Raw genomic sequence first — 21821 nt, 5'->3', positions numbered from 1 at the left:
AAAGCCCCCAAAAAAAAAAAAAAAAAAAAAAAAAAAAAAAAAAAAAACAGGGTCTTGCTACTTCGCCTGGGCTGGAGTGCAGTGGTGCTATCTTGGCTCACTGCAACCTCCGCCTCCTAGGCTCAAGCGATTCTCCAGCCTCAGCTTCCCGAGTAGCTGGGACCACAGGGCGTGCCACCATGCTTGGCTAATTTTTGAATTTTTTTGTAGAGATGGGGTTTCACTATGTTGCCCAGGCTGGTCTCAAGCAGTCTGTCCACTTCAGCCTCCCAAAGTGCTGGGATTACAGGCAGGGTGCAGTAGCTCATGCCTATAATCCAGCACTGTGGGAGGCCAAGGCAGGAGGATCACCTGAGGCCAGGAGTTCAAGACCAACCTGGGAAACATAGCAAGACCCATATCTACAGAAAAAAATTAAAAGAAAAATTAGCTGGGTCTAAACTGGGCGTAGTGGCTCATGCCTGCTGTAATCCCAGCACTTTGGGAGGCTGAGGCAGGTGGGTCACCTGAGGTCAGGAGTTTGAGACCAGCCTGACCAACATGGTGAAACCTCAAACCTCATCTCTACTGAAAAATACAAAATTACGCCGGGCGCAGTGGCTCACACCTGTAATTCCAGCACTTTGGGAGGCCGAGGCTGGTGGATCACAAGGTCAGGAGATCGAGACCATCCCAGCTAACATGGTGAAACCCCGTCTCTACTAAAAATACAAAAAAATTAGCCAGGCATGGCAGCGTGCGCCTATAGTCCCAGCTGCCGAGGAGGCTGAGGCAGAATGATGTGAACCCGGGAGGCGGAGCTTGCAGTGAACCGAGATCACGCCACTGCACTCCAGCCTAGGTGACAGAGAAAGACTCTGTCTCAAAAAAAACAAAAACAAAAACAAAAAAAGAAAAACAAAATTAGCTGGACCTGATGTCGCATGCCTGTAATCTCAGTTACTTGGGAGGCTGAGCCGGAGAATCGCTTGAACCTGGGAGGCGGAGGGAGGTTGCAGTGAGCCAAGATTGCACCATGCACTCCAGCCTGAGTAACAAGAGAGAACTCTGTCTCAAAAAAAAAAAAAAAAAGACAAGAAAAATTAGCTGGGTGTGGTGGTGCACGCCTGTAGTCCCAGCTACTTGGGAGTCTGAGGCAGGAGGATTGCCTGAGGCCAGGAGTTTGAGGCTGCTGTGAGCTAGGATTGTGCTGCTGCACTCCAGCCTGGGCAACAGAGTGAGATTGTGTCTCAAAAAAAAATTTTTAAGATGATAAATAAAGCATTTAGAAGAGTGCTTGGCATATAGCAGGTGCATCCTCAGTTTTAGCTTTGTTCCTTTTGTTGTCATTGTTGAGACAGTCTTGCTCTGTTGGCCAGGCTGGAGTGCAGTGGTGCAATCACAGCTCGCTACAGCTTTGACCTCCTGGGCTCAAGCGATCCTCCCACCTCTGCCTCCCAAGTAGCTGGGACCACAGGCATGTGCCACCATGCCAGGCTCATTTTTGTATTTTTTCTTTTTTTTTTTTTTTTTTTTTTTTTTTTTTGAGACGGAGTCTCACTGTGCCTCCCAGGCTGGAGTGCAGTGGCGCGAGCTCGGCTCACTGCAAGCTCCGCCCCCCGGGTTCACGCCATTCTCCCGCCTCAGCCTCCCGAGTAGCTGGGACTACAGGCGCCCGCTACGGCGCCCGGCTAGGTTTTTGTATTTTTAGTAGAGACGGGGTTTCACCATGTTAGCCAGGATAGTCTCGATCTCCTGACCTTGTGATCCACCCGCCTCGGCCTCCCAAAGTGCTGGGATTACAGGCTTGAGCCACCGCGCCCGGCCGTTTTTTTGTATTTTTTCTATAGATGGGGTTTCACCATGTTGCCCAGGCTGATCTCAAACTCCTGAGCTCAAGCGATCTGCCTGCCTTGGCCTCCCAAAGTGCTGGGATTACAGGTGTGAACCACCACACTCGGCCAGTTTTAGCTTTTTTTGTTGTTGCTGTTGTTACTGCTAAATACTACAGAGGAAGACGCCCCAGCCCAGGCGACAGTGAACCCAGGACTGGAATGTTCTCTAACTGTGGGCAAATTCCATGCCTTTCTGTGACTCAGTTTTCCAGTCTCTGAAATGGGGATATTTAGGTTCCTCGAACCCGAGCAGCCTTCCCAGATCCAACGCCCCGTGGGAGGGTGTGGGGGTGCTCACCAGGTCCCCGCTGCCGCCCGAAAGGAGGAGGTCTTTCACGGTGAGATTGCATCGTGGGGGCACGTGCACCGGGTCAGCCTGTTTCTCAGCATAGGTCCTTCCTCCTGGACCCCACATTTCTGACCAAGGCAGTTGGGGACGGAAACGGGGAGAGTGTGAGATGGGAGGAGTCCTGAGCTTCCAGCCTCTAACCACCTCCTCCACCAAGTCTCCCATGCTTCATCTCAACATTCGTAGGACTTTTGCCAGAGCTTGGAGTCCCCACGGCCTGGGTTGAAGGAGGCAGCCCTCACTAGTGGTTCAGTCTCCCCTCTGCTATAAGACAGGAACCCAGCCAGGCATGGTGGCTCACGCCTGTATTCCCAGCACTTTGGGAGGCCGAGGCAGGAGGATCATCTGAGGTTAGAAGTTCAAGACCAGCCTGGCCAACATGGTGAAACCCCGTCTCTATTAAAAATACAAAAATTAGCTGGGCCTGGTGGTGTGCACCTGTAATCCCAGCTGCTCGGGAGGCTGAGGCAGGAGAATCACTTGAACCCAGGTGGTGGACGTTACAGTGGGCTGAGATTGCGGCACTGCACTCCAGCCTGGATGACATAGCGAGATTCCATCTCAAAAAAAAAAAAGATGGGGACCCAAATTCAACAGGGCTTGATTCTGTCTGTCTCACAAGGCTGAGGAAGACACAGGACATTGTCAGGAGACACCAGCTGATTCAAAAGGGAGTGGCTGTTATCACACAGAATTACAGGTTAGATTTGCAGCCCGCCAGGCGTTATCTCACCTGAGGGGCAGGGACGAGGTCTGATTCACCTCCGGTTGTCCCCTCCTGGTACCCGGCATGCAGTAGGCATGCTGTCTGAGCACACAAACTTCGGGTCAGATAACCTTTGGTTCCCATCCTGGTTGGGCAGGGCTGTGTGACCTTGAGTAACTGACTTCACCTCTCTGAGCCTCAGGGTTTTTTTTTTTTTTGAGACAGAATCTCGCTGTGTCGCCAGGCTGGAGTGCAGTGGTGCAATCTTGGCTCACCACAACCTCTGCCTCCCGGGTTCAAGTGATTCTCCTGCCTCAGCCTCCCGAGTAGCTGGGATTACAGGCGCCCGCCACCACACCCAGCTAATTTTTGTATTTTTAGTAGAGACAGAGGTTTCACCATGTTGGCCAGGATGGTCTCGATCTCTTGACCTTGTGATCCGCCCGCTTTGGACTCCCAAAGTGCTGGGATTACAGGTGTGAACCACTGTGCCCAGCTGGTTATTTTGTTTGTTTGTTTTTTGTTTTGAGACAGAATCTGGCTCTGTCACCCAGGATGGAGTGCAGTGCCATGATCTCGGCTCACCGCAACCTCTGCCTCCCGGGTTCAGGCGATTCTCCTGCCTCAGCCTCCCAAGTAGCTGGGACTACAGGTGCCCCCCACCATGCCCGGCTAATTTTTGTATTTTAGTAGAGACGGGGTTTCACCATGTTGGTGAAGTCCTAACCTCAAGTGATCCGCCTGCCTCAGCCTCACAAAGTGCTGGGATTACAGGCGTGAGTCACCACACCTGGCCTGAGCCTCAGTTTTGTCGACTCTCCAATGGGACCAAGAAGAACTCATAGCAAGGCACAAGGGACAAAGGCCACCCGGAGGCCAGGTATCTCCAGCCAGGACTCTGCTTGGCCTGCCGGGACTGCTTAATCAACAGAGTAAATCATTACTGATCTGCTGTTCCCCACGTCTAGGAGGAGCGCCCTGGAACCTGGGACCCCGTAACCTCATGCACTTTTTTTTTTTTTTTTTTTGAGACGGAGTCTCACTGTGTCTCCCAGGCTGGAGTGCAGTGGCGCGATCTCGGCTCACTGCAAGCTCCGCCCCCCGGGTTCACGCCATTCTCCCGCCTCAGCCTCCCAAGTAGCTGGGACTACAGGCGCCCGCCACCGCGCCCGGCTAGTTTTTTGTATTTTTAGTAGAGACGGGGTTTCACCATGTTAGCCAGGATAGTCTCGATCTCCTGACCTCGTGATCCACCCGCCTCGGCCTCCCAAAGTGCTGGGATTACAGGCTTGAGCCACCGCGCCCGGCCAACCTCATGCACTTTTATGGAGAACCTGGGACCCCGTAACCTCATGCACTTTTATGGAGCATCTACAGGCCGGGCGCCATGGCTCACACCTGTAATCCTAGGACTTTGGGAGGCTGAGGCAGGCGGATCACCTGAGCTCAGGAGTTTGAGACAAGCCTGACCAGCATGGTGAAACCTCGTCTCTACTAAAAAATAAAAATGAGGCCGGGCACGGTGGCTCACACCTGTAATCCCAGCACTTTGGGAGACCAAGGTGGGTGGATCACGAGGTCAGGAGATCGAGACCATCCTGGCTAACACGGTGAAACCCCATCTCTACTAAAAATACAAAAAATTAGCTGGGCGTGGTGACAGGCACCTGTAGTCCCAGCTACTTGGGAGGCTGAGGCAGGAGAATGGCGTGAACCCGGGAGGCGGAGCTTGCAGTGAGCCAGGATCACGCCGCTACACTCCAGCCTGGGCAACAGAGCGAGACTCCGTCTCAAAAAAATAAATAAATAAATAAATAAATAAATAAATAAATAAATAAAAATAAAAATTAACTGGGCATGGTGGCACATGCTTGTAATCCCAGCTACTCAGGAGGCTGAGGCAGGTGAATTGCTTGAACCTGGAAGGCGGAGGTTGCAGTGAGCAGAGATTGTACCACTTTACTCCGGCCTGGGTGACAGAGTGAGACTCTGTCTCAAAGAAAAAAAAAAAAAATCTACTAGGAACCAGACATGGGGTACAGACACGTAGAAGGCAAGATCCTGACTGCGGGCTGCGCTTGTCAGCGCCATGCCTGGTGCCTGAGCCACCCGCCGGGGTTGCATCCTAGCTCTGTGGTTTTATCTCATTGCTCAACCCGATGGGACTCAGTCTCACGATCTGGAAAATGGGCTCCCAATAGCATCCACATGAAAACATGGAAACCCCTAGCCAAGGGAGACACATGTCCTGAGTTTGAGTTTAGGCCCAACTCCAAATTGTTGTGTGACCTTGGACAAGATGCCAACCCTCTCTGGGCCTCCATTTCGTCACTTACAAGGAGGGCCCTGGAACAAGGTGAGGGCAGTGGGCAGACATACAACAGAACTCACCCAGGTCTATGGTCACAGAGGCTTCAGGCACTTGGACCACTGGCCCTGGGGGTGTGGTGGGGCAAGAGTTGCCAGGATGATAGGAGAGGCAGGGCCCCTTGCCAGGCTGGGCAGGATGGCAGCCGGCTGGGGAGGCGGCCGGTCCGCTGCGTGGAGGGGTGTCCTGGGGGTCGGAGGGGAGGTCTTCAGAGATGCCACTGTCACTGCCTTCGGGGGACCAGAGTGGGGAGCTGGGCAGTGAGTCTCTGGAGCCCAGGATGGAGCTGAGGAAGTCGTCAGGGTCAGGGTTTGGCTGGGCCTGCTGGGGTGGACAGGGAGGGATAGGAATTAGGAGGTGCACACTGTTTCTAGATTGCTGTCTGGCCCCAGGCAAACCAGTGACCCTCTTTGGGCCTTAGGTGTCCTTCCTTTCTCCAAGATGGAATTAATGCTTCTTCCTCCCGGGGCTGTTGAGGCTCAAACACAGTAACATAGCGCAAAAAACCCAGCCAGGGCCAGGTACAGTGGCTCCTGCCTATAATCCCAGCACTTTGGGAGGCTGAGGAGGGTGGATCACTTGAGGCCAGGAGTTCAAGATCAGCCTGGCCAACATGATGAAACCCCATTTCTACTAAAAATACAAAAATTAGCTGGGCGTGGTGGTGGGTGTCTGTAGTCCCAGCTACTTGGGAGTCTGAGGAAGGAGAATCGCTTGAACCTATAAGACGGAGGCTGCAGTGAGCCGAGATCACACCACCGCATTCCACCCCAGGTGACAGAGCAAGACTCCATCTCAAAAAAAAAAAAAAAAAAAAAAAAAGAACAAAAGGGCCAGGCACGGTGGTTCACGCCTGTAATCCCAGCAATTTGGGAGGCCAAGGCAGGCAGATTACCTGAGGTCCGGAGTTTGAGACCAACCTGACCAACATGGAGAAACCCTGTCTCTACTAAAAATACAAAATTAGCCAGGCGTGGTGGCGCATGCCTGTAATCCCAGCTACTCAGGAAGCTGAGGCAGGAGAATCGCTTGAACCTGGGAGGCGGGGGTTGTGGTGAGCCAAGATTGTGCCACTGCACTCTAGTCTGGGCAAAACAAGAGTGAAACTCTGTCTAAGAAAGAAAGAGAGAGAGAGAGGAAGGAAGGTAGGAAGGGAGGGAGGGGGAGAGAGAGAGAGAGAGAGAAAGAGAGAGAGACAGGAAGGAAGGGAGGAAGGGAAAGAGGGGGAGAGAGAGAGAGGGAGAGGGAGAGAGAGAGAGGAAGGAAGGGAGGAAGGGAGGGAGAGGGGGACAGAGAGAGAGAGAGAAAGAAAAAAGAGAGAGAGAGAGAAAGAGAGAAAAGGGTCGGGTGCAGTGGCTTACCCCTGTAATCCCCACACTTTGGGAGGCCTAGGCAGGCAGATCACCTGAGAGGTCAGGAGTTCGAGACCAGCCTGGCCAACATGGTGAAACTCCATCTCTACTAAAAATACAAAAAATTAGCCGGGCGTGGTGGCAGGTGCCTGTAATCCCAGCTACTCGGTAGGTTGAAGGTAGGAGAATCGCTTGAACCTGGGAAGTGGAGGTTGCAGTGAGCCAAGATCGCGCCATTGCACTCCAGCCCAGGGAACAAGAGATAAACTCTATCTCGAAAAAAAGAAAAAGGAAGAGAGTAAAAGAAAGAGAGAGAAAGGAAGGAAAGAAGGAAGGAAGGAGAGAGAAAAGAAGGAAAAAAGAAAGAGAGGAAGGAAGGAAAAAAGGAAGGAAAGAAGGAAGGAAGGAGAGAGAGAAAAGAAAGAAAAAAAGATGAAGAAAGGAAGGACAGAGAGAGAGAAAAGAAAGATAAAAAAGAAAGAGAGAAAGGAAGGAGAGGAAGAAGAGGAAGGAGAAGAGAACTGAACCCAGCCAGGGAGGTGCCCCAAGTTTGAGTTTGAACCTAACTTCAAATTGCTGTGTGACTTTGGATGAGTTTCCACCCTGCTCTGGGCCTCCACTTCCGCACCCGTGAGAAGGAGCTGATGCTACCTGCAAAATGATGTGCTTGGCTAAAATCACGCACCGTGACCCATTAGTGCACTGTAGAGCCGAGGAGAGCTCTGGCTGGGCTCTGGCAGGTCCAAGACCTTCGCAGGGCCTCAGTGGGACCGCCTGGAGGTCTGTGGCCCCCGGGCAACTGCAGTGGGCTCCTCACCTGGTCCTTGACGTGGCCCCAGTCGTCGCCCAGCTCCACGTGTCTCAGGATGCCGTCCTGCCGGTCAAACAGGAGATCCAGGAGCTCAAAGCTGTCGATGGGGTCCATGGGGCAGGCAGAACAAGCCATCTGGGGTGCAAGGAACAGGTGAGAGGGTCACACATAGCCCCTCTCCTCCCCACCTCCCACATGCGCACAACCGCGGCTCCTTCCAGCTCCAGTTCAGTGGCTGCTCTGCCTCCAGGTTGGGCCAGCCACTGCCCCTCGCTGGGACTCCCCTTCCAAATCTGGACTTTGAGGTTGATAGAATTCCACAGTGTGAGAGCCAATTTCTCTTAAAGTGCTGGAGAGGCTGGATGTGGTGGCTCACACCTGTAATCTCAGCACTTTGGGAGGCCAGGGCAGGAGGATCACTTGAGCCCAGGAGTTCAAGACCAGCCTGTGCAAGATAGAGAGCAGACCCCTATCCCTACTAAAAATAATTTTTAAAAATTAGCTGGCTGTGGTGGCACACACTTGTCATCCCAGCCACTGGGGAGGCTGAGGTAGGAGGATCCCTTGAACCCACGAGGTTGAGGCTGCAGTGAGCTATGGCCGCCCCACTGCACTCCAACCTGGGTCATAGAGCAAGACCTTGTTTCAAAAAACAAAAAAGTATGCCAGGCACGGTGGCTCACGCCTGTAATCCCAGCACTTTGAGAAGCTGAGGTGGGCAGATCACCTGAGGTCAGGAGTTTGAGACCAGCCTGGTCAACATGGTGAAACCCTGTCTCTATGAAAAGTACAAAAATTAGCCGGGCGTGGTGGTGCACACCTGTACTCCCAGCTACTTGGGAGGCTGAGGCAGGAGACTGGCGTGAACCCGGGAGGTGGAGCTTGCAGTGAGCTGAGATCATGCCATTGCACTCTAGCCTGGGCGACAGGGAGACTCCATCTCAAAAAATAAAAATTAAAATAAAATAAAATAAAATAAAAAGTGCTGGAGAGAGGCCCTAGCTAGAGATGCCGCTTGCCTCTCAGGCCTTCACAGCCTCCCCAAGCGCCCACTCCTGGGAGGCAGGGGCACTTGGAAGAAAGACAAGGGCAACCCCAGGGCAAAGACACACAGTTTTGCTCATTGCATCCTTTCTCTGGGCCTCAGTCTTCCCATCTGTACAATGGGGGTGGAGATGGGGTTCCTCGCAGCTCTGGCAGCTTGGGGAGGCTTTCCCAGCCTAGACTCCCAGTCTCGCTCAGGACCTAGCAGGGCTCACCTTTCCAGCAGCTAAATCCATATTCATGGGTCCATCCAGCTCTGTCTGCAGATGCCTGGAGGGGGGGGTCTCTGCTCCAAGCTGGAGGCCCACCCACCGCCAGCGTTACCCGGGGCCGGGCAAGCTCACAGCCCTCTGTGGCTCTGTCATCACTCCCAAAAGATGCTGAAGCAGCCCTGGGCAGCTCCCAGCCCGCCTCCAGGTGCTGATTGGTGGACAGCGTGGAGAGACAGGGTTGAGAGCCAGTGACACGGGGACAGGCGGGGGCAGGGGAGGGAAGACCGTTATCTGGGTGTTTTGTGGTTTTCCAGCCCTCAGCGGGCAAAGGTCGAAGTCTGGGGTACCTCAGCTCTGCCGTGACCTCTCCCCTACTTACGAGGACTTTTTCTTTTTTTCTTTCTTTTTTGAGACGGAGTCTCGCTCTGTGGCCCAAGCTGGAGTGCAGTGGCACCATCTCATCTCGGCTCACTGCAACCTCCGCCTCTTGGGTTCAGGTGATTCTCCTGCCTCCGCCTCCCGAGTAGCTGGGACTACAGGTCCCGGCCACCACGACCGGCTAACTTTTGTATTTTTAGTAGAAACGGGGTTTCACCATGTTGGCCAGGCTGGTCTTGAACTCCTGACCTCGTGATCGGCCCACCTTGGTCTCCCAAAGTGTGGGGATTACAGGCGTGAGCCACCGCACCCGGCCAGTTAACGGAACCTTTTCTCTTCAAAATTCCTAGATGGGTTCTGGGATAGCCCAGGGCCCTTACATGGGTCCCGTCCACTCCCTGGACAGAAACAAACCAAGAGGACCAGCCCAGATCTTCAATGAAGTCGGTTTTCCTGCCAGCAGCTCCCATCCTTCACCCCACCTGCCAACCTCTGGCCCCCAGCCCCCTCCGAGACCAGCTTGGACTCCGCCTCCGAGTCCCCATGGCCGATTCTGTGCAATCAATTCTCTCTAGAATCTTCTATCGTTCATTGAGTCAACAAATATTTATGGAGCCAAACTGGTCCCTGCTTAGAGCCTTTGCACCTGCTGACCCCTCTGCCTGGAACTCTCCTCTCGTACCCTCGTTCTTCCCCTCTGGCTCTAGGTCACTGTATTGACATTTTCGTGAATGTTCGATATTTGTGAATCAGCCCAGGTGGCGGAGAGGCTGTCTCTGACCTCCCCTCCACCCCCCACCAAGAGAGAGGAGCCCTGCTTCTTTTTTTGGTGGTGGTGGGGGACAGGGTCTCACTGTATCACCCAGGCTGGAGTGCAGTGGCACGATCATAGCTCACTGCAGCCTCCAACTCATGGGTTCAAGTGATCCTCCCACCTCAGCCTCCCAAGTAGCTAGGACTACAGGCGTGCACCACCACACCTGGCTAATTTTGTTTTTTTATAGAGATGGGGTCTCACTGTGTTGGCCAGTATGGTCTCAAACTCCTGGGCTCAAATGATCCATCTGCCTCAGCCTCCCAAAGTGCTGGGTTTACAGGTGTGAGCCACTGTGCCCAGACAAAGTTCCCTTTAGTGGATGACATGTTAGGCCAGGTGTGGTGGCTCACATTTGTAATGCCAGCACTTTGGGAGGCCGAGGTGGGTGGATCACCTAAGGTCAAGAGTTCAAGACCAGCCTGGCCAACATGGTGAAACCCCATCTCTACTAAAAATACAAAAATTAGCCGGGCGTGGCAGCACGTGCCTGTAGTCCCAGTACTAGGGAGGCTGAGGCAGGAGGATTACTTGAACCCAGGAGGCGGAGGTTGCAGCGAACTAAGATCACGCCACTGCACTCCGACCTGGGCGACAGTGAGACTCTGTCTCAAAAAAAAAAAAAAAAAATGGCATGTTCAGTGCAGCCCTGAAGAATAAGATGGAACTGGCCCTGGGGAGATCTAGGGGAAGGTGTCCCAGGCAGAGGCACAGTTTGTGCAAAGGCCCTGGGGCAAGTCCATGCCTAGTGCATTGGAGGAACAGTGACAAGGTCCCTGTGGCTGAAGCAGAGTGAGGAGAGGAAGAGAGGGAGGAGGGGAAGGCAAGGAGGGGATGGGGCAGGTCGTGCACAGCCCTGTGCGTTGTGGCAAGGAGTCTGGTTTGTGCTAAACATCACTGTTGGAAGTTTAGCAAATAGATGATAAAATCAAGCTCTCTGTTTGCTGGACAAAATGCCATGCGCTAGGTTGGAAGGGGTAATTTATGAGCCCTTCTTGCTCTAACAACATTCACATCCTGGTTTGTTTCCTTGTTTCCTTCCTTCCTTCCTTCCTTCCTTCCTTCCTTCCTTCCTTCCTTCCTTCCTTCCTTCCTTCCTTCCTTCCTTCCTTCCTTCCTTCCTTCCCTCCCTCCCTCCCTCCCTCTGTTCCTCCCTTCCTTCCTTCCCTCCCTCCCTCCTTCCTTCCTTCCTCTCTCTCTTTCTCTGTTTCCTTTCTTTTTTGGGGGACGGAGTCTCACTCTGTCGCCCAGGCTGGAGTGCAGTGGCCGGATCTCAGCTCACTGCAAGCTCCGCCTCCCGGGTTCACGCCATTCTCCTGCCTCAGCCTCCCGAGTAGCTGGGACTACAGGCGCCCGCCACCTCACCTGGCTAATTTTTTGTATTTTTTAGTAGAGACGGGGTTTCACCGGGTTAGCCAGCATGGTCTCGATCTCTTGACCTCGTGATCTGCCCATCTCGGCCTCCCAAAGTGCTGGGATTACAGGCTTGAGCCACCGCGCCCGGCCTCTCTGTTTCTTTTCTTTCTTGAGACAGAGTCTAGCTCTGTTGCCCAGGCTGGAATGCAGTAGCACAATCTCGGCTCACTGCAACCTCTGCCTCCTGGGTTCAGGTGATTCTTCTGCCTCAGCCTCCCGAGTAGCTGGGATTACAGGCCCACACCACCACACCCAGCTAATTTTTGTATTTTTGGTAGAGATGGGATTTCACCATGTTGGCCAGGCTGGTCTCAAACTCCTGACCTCAAGTGATCCACCTTCCTCGGCCTCCCAAAGTGCTGGGATTACAGACGTGAGCCACCACGCCCGGCCTGTAGATGCTCCATAAAAGTGAATGAGGTTACGGGATCCCAGGTTCCGGGGTGCCCCTCCTAGATGTGGGGAACAGTAGATCAGTAATGATTTACTCTATTGATTAAGCAGTCCCAGCGGGCCAGGCAGAGCCCTGGCTGGAGATACCTGGCCTCTGGGTGACCTTTGTCCCTTGAGACTTGCTATGAGCTCTTCTTGGTCCCATTGGAGAGTTGACAAAACTGAGGCTCAGGCCTGGTTTTTATTTTTCAATGGATCACTCATACGTATTTAGGAAACCAAAATTCAGTAAGGGGCTACCGTATGCCATGCCCGATATGATTCTTTTATCTAACACTAACTCATATTACTGCAGTTGTCCTCCACCAGGGCAGGCTGGAGTGCGGTGTGATCAAAACTCACTGCAGCCTCAAACTTCCAGGCTGAAGCTCAGGACACTCACTGTGCAATGTCTGGGACATTTGTGGTTGTCATGAGTGTGAGGTACTCCTGGCATAGAGTGGGTGGAAGTCAGAGATGCCGTTTAGCACCCTGTAGTGCCCAGGACAGCCCCACCGCAGAGACCAATCCCACCCCACAGCCACGGGGTCCAGGGGTAGAAGGACTGCATTAATTATTTGGAAAAAAATTGAGTGGGATCCCGCTCACATCAGACACCAGAATAAACTCCCAATGGGGCAGAGGGTATAAACCAGGGGGATCCCTTGGGCCGGGCGCGGTGGCTCAAGCCTGTAATCCCAGCACTTTGGGAGGCCGAGACGGGCGGATCACGAGGTCAGGAGATCGAGACCATCCTGGCGAACACCGTGAAACCCTGTCTCTACTAAAAAATACAAAAAACTAGCCAGGCGAGGTGGCGAGCGCCTGTAGTCCCAGCTACTCGGGAGGCTGAGGCAGGAGAATGGCGTAAACCTGGGAGGCGGAGCTTGCAGTGAGCTGAGATCCGGCCACTGCACTCCAGCCTGGGCTACAGAGCTAGACTCCGTCTCAAAAAAAAAAAAAAAAAAAAAAAACCAGGGGGATCCCATTTCCTGGGATTCACCTCCTCCTCCCTCCCCACTCAGGGCATGGATTTCAATGTGTGCAGCCTCCTGGGACCTCAGTAGAGCAGACGATCACAGGATGCAGTCTCTTGGGGGCCCATGGAATCCCCTAATCCAGGGCAGCAACTCACCCAGGGTGATTTTACGCCCCCGTCCCCAGGACACTGGTTGATGTCTGGGGACATCTATGGTTGTTACAAAAAAGGGAGGTGGCCCTGGCGTGGGGTGGGTGGAGGCCAGGGACACTGCTCAGCAACCTGCAGTGCCCGGGATGGCCCTACCCCATAGAACGATCTGGGTCCCCAAGGCCCATGGGGCCCAAGGAGAGACCCCAATAACAGTATCTGTCCCTCTCTGGGTGCTGCTAGAATTATCTCGCCCTTGACCCCTGCATTTTTCTGATTTCCTTTTAAACGGCTCTGTGTTGGATTTTAAGGCCTTTGTTTGCCTTGGCTTTGGCTTTAGCGATGCCAGTCATAATATTTATTCAGCATTTGTCATGGAGGTTTTTTTCCAGGGCCGTCACAGTGGGTGGATCAAGTAGGTGAAGTTTGACTTCTGGACTCCTCTCTGCCTCTCCTCACCCCATTTATGACTCTTGGGAGCCCTAGTGCCCTCGAGAGAGATCCCTCCCCCTTCTCTTATCAAGATCTGCTGGAGCTGGACACGGCAGCGCATGCCTGTAATCCAAGTCCTTTGGGAGGCTGAGGCGGGAAGATTGCTCGAGCCCTGGAGTTGCAGATCAGCCTGGGCAACACAGCAAGACCCCATATCTACAAAAATTTTAAAACATTAGCCAGGGAGCCTGGCCAACATGATGAAACCGCATCTCTACTAAAAATAGAAAAATTAGCCAGATGTGGCGGTGCGCACCTGTAGTCCCAGCTACTTGGGAGGCTGAGGCAGGAGGATCGCTTGAGCCTGGGTGTTTGAGGCTACGGTGAGCTGTGATTGCACCATTGCACTCCAGCCTGGGCGACAGAGCGAGACTCCGTCTCAAAAAAAAAAAAAAAAAAAAAAAAAAAAAAAAAATAACAATACTTATTATCATGAAATTTAGAAGCCTTTTGTACACCTCAATGAAGGGATTTCAGGTATCCGTGAACAGGGAGGATGAGAATAAACACTTGGCCCCACATGGTAGCTCACGCCTGTCATCCCAGCACTCTGGGAGGCCGAGGTGGGCAGATCACCTGAGGTCAAGAGTTTGAGACCAGCCTGCCCAACGTGGCGAAACCCAGTCACTAAAAAATCCAAAAATTAGCTGGGCGTGGTGCCACGCGCCCGTAATGCCAGCTACTCAGTAGGCTGAGGCTGGAGAATCACTTGTACCCAGGAGATGGAGGTTGCAGTGAGCCGAGATCATGCCACTAAACTCCAGCCTGGGACAGAGAAAGATTCCGTCAAAAAAGAAGAAGGAGAAGGAAAAGGAGAAGGAAAAGGAGGAGGAGGGGGAGGGAGAAGCACTTGGGGGGACAGAAGGACTTTTCACTGCCATTGACCTCATAGCATTTTATCCACTGAACACGACTACATATCTCAAAGCAACAATAACTCGGAATCTAAAGTAAAACTCCTACAGTCATTTCCAGCAATGTGTTTAAGTACATGTTCCCTCTGTAGACTATCTGTCACTTTATTGCTAACACATCATTGTTTGTTTGTTTGTTTTGAGACAAGGTCTCACTCTGTCACCCAGGCTGGAGTGCAGTGGCACCATCTCGGCTCACTGAAACTTTTGCCTGCCAGGCTCAAGTGATCCTCCCACCTCAACCTCCCAAGTAGCTGAAGCTACAGGTGCGTGGCACCATGCTTGGCTAATGTTTGTATTTTGTGTGTGTGGAGATGAGGTTTCCTCATGTTGCCCAGGTTGCTCTCAAACTCCTAGGCTCAAGTGATCCTCCGACCTCAGCCTCCCAAAGTGCTGGAATTACAGGCATGAGCCACCATGCTGGGCCCCCCTTTTTTTTTTAATTTTATTATTATTATTTTTTTTGATACTGAGTTTCGCTCTTGTTGCCCAGGCTGGAGTACACTGGCTGCGATCTCGGCTGACTGCAACCTCTGCCTCCCGGGTTCAAGCAATCCTCTTGCCTTAGCCTCCTGAGTAGCTGGGATTACAGGTGGCTGCCACCACGCCCGGCTAATTTTGCATTTTTAGTAGAGACGGGATTTCACCATGTTGATCAGGCTGGTCTCAACTCCCAACCTGAGGTGATCTGCCTGCCTCAGCCTCCTAAAGTGCTGGGATTACAGGTGTGAGCCACCACACCCGGCCCCTCCCATGTTTTGAACCAAGTGGGTAAAGTCAATAAAAGCTTGACAATGGAACACGTCCATGGATAAAGCCTTGCATTGCCTAATGTGTTTGCATACTGTTGTCAGTTCTCATAAACCCACCCAGCAGAGCATACAACAGCGTGCTGGCCCGGGAACCACAGGAGTTTCCCATTGCGCAAAAAATACGATGTCATCAAACAAGGAATAGTTTATCATTATTTAAATTTTGGGTTTTTTTTTTTTTTTTTTTTGAGATGGAGTCTTGCTCTGTCACCCATGCTGGGGTGCAATGGCGTGATCTCGGCTCACTACAACCTCTACCTCCTGGGTTCCAGCAATTCTCCTGCCTCAGCCTACCGAATAGCTGGGATTACAGGTGCCCGCAACCATGCCCGGCTAATTTTTGTATCTTTAGCAGAGACAGGGTTTCACCATGTTGGCGAGGCTGGAACCCAAATATATTTTTTAAGTGAAATTTAATTTTGCCCTGAACTTTTTTTTTTTTTTTTTTTTTTTTTTTTTTTTTTTTTTTTTTTTTTTTGAGACGGAGTCTCGCTCTGTCGCCCGGGCTGGAGTGCAGTGGCCGGATCTCAGCTCACTGCAAGCTCCGCCTCCCGGGTTCACGCCATTCTCCTGCCTCAGCCTCCCGAGTAGCTGGGACTACAGGCGCCCGCCACCTCGCCCGGCTAGTTTTTTGTATTTTTAAGTAGAGACGGGGTTTCACCGTGTTAGCCAGGATGGTCTCGATATCCTGACCTCGTGATCCGCCCGTCTCGGCCTCCCAAAGTGCTGGGATTACAGGCTTGAGCCACCGCGCCCGGCCTTGCCCTGAACTTTTAAAATATAGCTGCTGGAAAACTTAAGAGGATACCTCAGGAAGGTGGAGATAAACAATAAATAAGTGAATAAATAAAAGTCTATGTGAGGCCGGGCTCAGTGGCTCACGCCTGTAATCCCAGCACTTTGGGAGGCTGAGGCGGGCGGATCATGAGGTCAGGAGATTGAGACCATCCTGGCGAACACGGTGAAACCCTGTCTCTACTAAAAAATACAAAAAACTAGCCGGGCGAGGTGGAGGGCGCCTGTAGTCCCAGCTTCTAGGGAGGCTGAGGCAGGAGAATGGTGTGAACCTGGGAGGTAGCAGAGCTTGCAGTGAGCGGAGATCAGGCCACTGCACTCCAGCCTGGGCGACAGAGCGAGACTCCGTCTCAAAAAAAAAAAAAAAAAAAAAAAAGTCTACGTGAGCCGGGCATGGTGGCTCACGCTTGTAATCCCAGCACTTTGGAAGGCGGAGGTGATCCACCTGAGGTGAGGAGTTTGAGACCAGCCTGACCAACATGGTGAAAACCCGTCTCTACTAAAAATACAAAAATTAGCCAAGCACAGGGGCTCATGTCTGTTAATCCCAGCACTTTGGAAGGCCGAGGCAGACGGATGACCTGAGGTCAGGAGTTCAAGACCAGCCTGGCCAACATGGTGAAACCTTGTCTCTACTAAAAATACAAAAATTAGCCAGGCGTGGTGGCCTGCGCCTGTAATCCCAGCAACTCAAGAGGCTAAAACAGGAGAATCGCTTGAACCCGGGAGGTGGAGGTTGCAGTGAGCCCAGATTGCACCACTGCACTCCAGCCTGGGTGACAGAGTGAGGCTCCGTCTCAGAAAAGAAAAAAAAGTCTATGTGGTCTATTGGACAGAATCCTGGCTCTGCCACTTGCCCCCCTGTGACTGTGGGCAAACGACTGCTTCCCCTTGCCTCAGTTTCCTCATGTGTAAAGCCAGGGATAAAGGACCAACCACACTTGGGAGCATTCCCATGGAAAGTGCTAAAAAGGGACTTCCAGCCTGGTGAGGTGACTCACGCCTGTAATCCCAGCACTTTGGGAAGCCGAGGTGGGCAGATTGCCTGAGGCCAGGAGTTCAAGACCAGCCTGGCCAACGTGGTGAAACCCTGTCTCTACTAAAAATACAAAATTAGCTGGGCGTGGTAGCGCATGCCTGTAATCCAGCTACAGGGAGGCTGAGGCAGGAGAATCGCTTGAGCCTGGGAGGTGGAGGTTGCAGTGAGCTGAGATTTTGCCATTGCACTCCAGCCTGACGACAGAGCAAGACTCTGTCTCAAAAAAAAGAAATCTGTCTCGCTGCAGTTCCGTGACGCCAAGCGGATGCCCGGCTGTCCCTTCCCGGTTGCCTTAGCCCTTTGGCCTCTGCACAGCTCTGATCGTTAAGGACAGTTCCCAGTCTGCACAGGAGGACAGAGGAGCTGATAAGGGGATATGACTCACTTGGCCATCACATGAGTCAGGCAGAAGAGGTGACAACACCCAGGTCCCCTGCTCCAGATAGGAGGTGGGGGGGACTTGCCCCGGGGTCCTCAATCACCTCCCTTGTGGGCCAGTTCCTGGTGGAACAAGTGAGGGCGTCCAGGTGGCGGCAGCTCCCCCTCCTCCTCTCTCTCCTCTGCCTCCTCCCTCTCCACTCTGTTCCTATTGCCTTCCTCCTCCTCCCTGCTCCCTCCTCCTCGGCCTTTTCCCTCCTCCTGCCTTTCCTCTTCCCCCTCTCCTTCCTCCCCCTCCTCCCTGCTCCCTTCTCTCTTCTCCTTCCCCTCCCCATCCTCTTCCTCATCCTCCCCTCCTTCCTCACTCCTCTCCCTCCTTCTTTTTCTCTCCCTCCTCTCCCTCCTCCTCTGCCTCCTCTCTTCTCCCTCCTCCTGTCTCTCACCCTCCTTGCCCTTCTTCCCCACCTTCCCCTCTTCCCCCTCCTCCCCACCTCTCCCTTCTCCCCCTTCTTCTCTCCCTCCTCCCTTCCTTCTTCTCCTTCTCCTCTTCCTCCCCCTCCTCTGTGCTTCCTTTCTTCTCCTTCCACTTCCCCTCCTCATCCTCCCCTCCTCCCCTTCTTTCCCCATTCCTCTCCCTCCTCCTTTCCCTCCCCTCTCCTCTCTTCTCCCTCCTCCTCCCACTCCTTCCCTTCCCCCCTCCCTCCTCCCTTCCTCCTCCTCCATCTTGCCCTCCTCCCCTTCCTCTCTCTCCTCCCCCTCCTCCTCTTCCCTCCCTTGTAATACAGCCAGGCAGTGAGTATAACCCTTGTGATGTGGGTGTGCCAGGGGCCAGCCACAGGCTGGCAGGCCACAGGGGGACTCTGATCGGCCTCATGGGCGATGACACTGATTAGGACCTGACCCTCCAGGCATCCAACTCCCCTCTGATGTCCTGGGTGGAACCTGGGAGTTCCAGCCTCTGCTCTCAGAGGGGTGGGTGAAGACAGGACATTGGAGCCAGAACCTCCAGATCCCATGAGTTTGGGGGACTCACTCTGCCCTTCCTAAAGAATGGAGGACACTGTGCTTGACAATTCATTCATTCATTCATTCATTCATTCATTCATTCCTTTGACTGTTATTTATGGAGTACCTGTTGTGTACCGGGTGCTGGGATCCAACAGGGAACAAGACCGAGGAGGCATTCCACACTCCCCACCCAAGACAGGAAGAGGCTGAATGACACCATTACTGTAGAAGAAGTAAATAGGCCGGATGCGGTGACTCACACCTGTAATCCCAGCACTTTGGGAGGCTGAGGTGGGCAGATCACCTGAGGTTAGGAGTTCGAGACCAGCCTGGCCAACATGGTGAAACCCCATCTCTACTAAAAATACAAAAAATTAGCTGGGTGTGGTGGTGCACACCTGTAATCCCAGCTCCTTGGGAGGCTGAGGCAGGAGAATCGCTGGAACCGGGAGGCAGAGCTTGCAGTGAGCCGAGATCATGCCATTGCACTCCAGCCTAGGCAACAGAGCAAGACTCTGTCTCAAAAAGAAAAACAAAAAACAAAAAAGAAAGAAAGTCAGTCCCCCAGTTTCCGGGGAACAGGTTGTCAGCAGGGCGGTACTGAGAGCCGGCACCTACCCCATCTCATCTCCTCATCCACACCCCTCAGTCCAGTCCGCACCTCCCAGTCTCGCCACCACCGGCTCCCGGTGATTGCTTTATGGCTGGTGGGTCCAAGGGTCACAGCGGACCCTCTCACCTGGAAAAGGAGGGACAGGAGGCCCCCACTGGCTGGGGAGGCGGTCAGCTTGCATCCTTCCTGTTGGCGGAGGAGGAAACAGGGCAGAGGCAGGGGGTGTCTCCTCTGCTCCATCCTATGGGGGTTGGTTGGCCTGCGGGGGTTGAGGAGGATCGCATCTCCAGGCCCCGGAAACTGAACTATCCCTTCGCATGCTTCCCTATCTAGTCCACAAGATCAAGGTGTGGGCAGGATTCATTCCTTCTCTGTTTTTTTGAGATGGAGTTTTGCTCTTGTCGCTCAGGCTGGAGTGCAGTGGCACGATCTCGGCTCACTGCAACTTCCACCTCCTGAGCGATTCTCCTGCCTCAGCCTCCCAAGTAGCTGGGACTACAGGTGCCCGCCACCACACCAGGTAACTTTTTGTATTTTTAGTAAAGATCGGATTTCACCATGTTGGTCAGGCTGGTCTTGAACTCCTGACCTCGTGATCTGCCCGCCTCAGCCTCCCAAAGTGCTAAGATTACAGGCGTGAGCCACAGAGCCTGGCAGTGAACACTGTTTTAATATTGCCTTCTCCAAATGACGAAAAGCTTCAGTGATGATTATAAAATACAACAAGTAATAGTAATGGCAAGAAAAGAAATAGAGTAAAAATTTTTTATTTTATTGAACATTGTGTATATAATCATGCCAGTAATATAAATAAAGAAGTATTGGCCAGGCGCAGTGGCTCACACCTGTAATCCCAGCACTTCAGGAGGCCGAGACGGGCAGATCACTAGGTCAGGAGATCGAGACCATCCTGGCTAACACAGTGAAACCCTGTCTCTACTTAAAATACAAAAAATCAGCCGGGCATGGTGGCGGGCATCTGTAAGGGCCCAGCTGCTCGGGAGGCTGAGCCAGGAGAATGGTGTGAGCCTGGGAGGCGGAGCTTGCAGTGAGCTGAGATCGCACCACTGTACTCCAGCCTGCGTAACAGAGCGAGACTCCGTCTCAAAAAAAAAAAAAAAAAAGTATTGCAGGTCAGGCACAGTGGCTCATGCCTGTAATCCCAGCACTTTGGGAGGCTGAGGCAGGTGGATCACCTGAGGTTGGAAATTCGACACCAGCCTGACCAACATGGAGAAACTCTGTCTCTACTAAAAATACAAAATTAGCTGGGTGTGGTGGTGCACGCTTGTAATCCCAGCTACTCGGGAGGCTGAGGCAGGAGAATCACTTGAACCTGGGAGGCGCAGTTTGCAGTGAGCTAAGATTGCGCCACTGCACCCCAGCCTGGGCAACAAGAGTGAAATTCCATCTCGAAAAACAAAAACAAAACAAAAGAAATATTACAATTCGGCCGGGCGCGGTGGCTCAAGCCTGTAATCCCAGCACTTTGGGAGGCCGAGACGGGCGGATCACAAGGTCAGGAGATCGAGACCATCCTGGCTAACACGGTGAAACCCCGTCTCTACTAAAAACACAAAAAACTAGCCGGGCGAGGTGGCGGCGCCTGTGGTCCCAGCTACTCGGGAGGCTGAGGCAGGAGAATAGTGGGAACCCGGGAGGCGGAGCTTGCAGTGAGCTGAGATCTGGCCACTGCACTCCAGCCTGGGCGACAGAGCGAGACTCCGTCTCAAAAAATAAAAAAAAATAAAAAAAAATAAAAAGAAATATTACAATTCACCAGAGGGAAAAAGTAATGATGGAAGACATTTCAGTCCACTAATAAATATTTTTATGATTTTTTTTTTTTCTCTGTGTGTGTGTGTGAGAGTTGGAGTCTCGCTCTGTCGCCCAGGTTGGAGTGCAGTGACACGATCTCAGCTCACTGCAAACTCCGCCTCCCGAGTTCACGCCACCCTCCTGCCTCAGCCTCCCAAGTAGCTGGGACTACAGGCGCGCACCACCATGCCCAGCTAGTTTTTTTTTTTTTTTTTTTTTTTTTTTTTTTGGTATTTTTAGTAGAGATGGGGTTTCACCATGTTAACCATGATGGTCTCAATCTCCTGACATCGTGATCCTCCTGCCTCGGCCTCCCAAAGTGCTGGGATTACAGGCGTGAGCCACCGCGCCCCGCCCACCCAGGCTCTCTTAAGCCTTCCTGTTATATAAGGGAACTCTCCATTGGGTACTCTATTTTATTTATTTATTTATTTATTTATTTATTGAGATGGAGTCTTGCTCTGTTGCTCAGGATGGAGTGCAGTGGCACAATCTCAGCTCACTGCAACCTCCACCTCTCAGATTCAAGCAATTCCCCTGACAAAGCCTCCTGAGTAACTGGGATTACAGGTGCCCACCATCAAGTCCAGCTAATTTTTGTATTTTTAGTAGAGACAAGGTTTCACCATGTTGGCCAGGCTGGTCTCAAACTCCTGACCTCAAGTGATTCACCTGCCTTAGCCTCCCAAAGTGCTGGAATTACAGGTGTGAGCCACCGCCCCACACATTGGGTACTTTAACACGTATTTGCTAATTTATCTCTCCTTTTTTTTTTTTTTAATGGAGTCTTGCTCTGTTGCCCAGGCTGGAGTGCAGTGGCGTGATCTCAGCTCACTGCAAGCTCTGCCTCCCAGGTTCACACCATTCTCCTGCCTCAGCCTCCCTAGTAGTTGGGACTACAGGCACCTGCCACCATGCTCAGCTAATTTTGTTTTGTACTTTTAATAGAGACAAGTTTTCACCGTGTTAGCCAGTATGGTCTCGATCTCCTGACCTTGTGATCTGCCTGCCTCAGCCTCCCAAAGTACTGGGATTACAGGCATGAGCCACTGCGCCCGGCTTGTTTT

General features: G+C 52.6%; 1 protein-coding gene across 4 annotated transcripts in view; it reads right to left on the bottom strand.

Moving 5' to 3' along the window:
- CREB3L3 (cAMP responsive element binding protein 3 like 3) overlaps positions 1-8891 on the bottom strand; it is an 18674-nt gene extending 9783 nt beyond the window's left edge. For 3 of the 4 annotated variants that reach the window (XM_025368167.1, XM_025368170.1, XM_025368169.1), the window contains exons 1-4: positions 8720-8891; positions 7467-7595; positions 5321-5621; positions 2173-2291 (exon numbers count right to left, since the gene is read on the bottom strand). In XM_025368167.1, the coding sequence (XP_025223952.1) occupies positions 2173-2291; positions 5321-5621; positions 7467-7595; positions 8720-8746 (576 nt within the window). In that variant the 5' untranslated portion in view covers positions 8747-8891. The remainder of the gene's footprint in view (positions 1-2172; positions 2292-5320; positions 5622-7466; positions 7596-8719) is intronic. The other variant, XM_025368168.1, reaches the window with a different exon arrangement.
- Between the last annotated feature and the right edge of the window lie 12930 nt (positions 8892-21821).

This window comes from Theropithecus gelada, chromosome 19, assembly GCF_003255815.1.
Source record: "Theropithecus gelada isolate Dixy chromosome 19, Tgel_1.0, whole genome shotgun sequence".
NCBI lineage: Eukaryota > Metazoa > Chordata > Mammalia > Primates > Cercopithecidae > Theropithecus > Theropithecus gelada.
The sequence above is the reverse complement of the archived record's forward strand: the minus strand, read 5'-3'. Positions and strand labels throughout refer to the sequence as shown.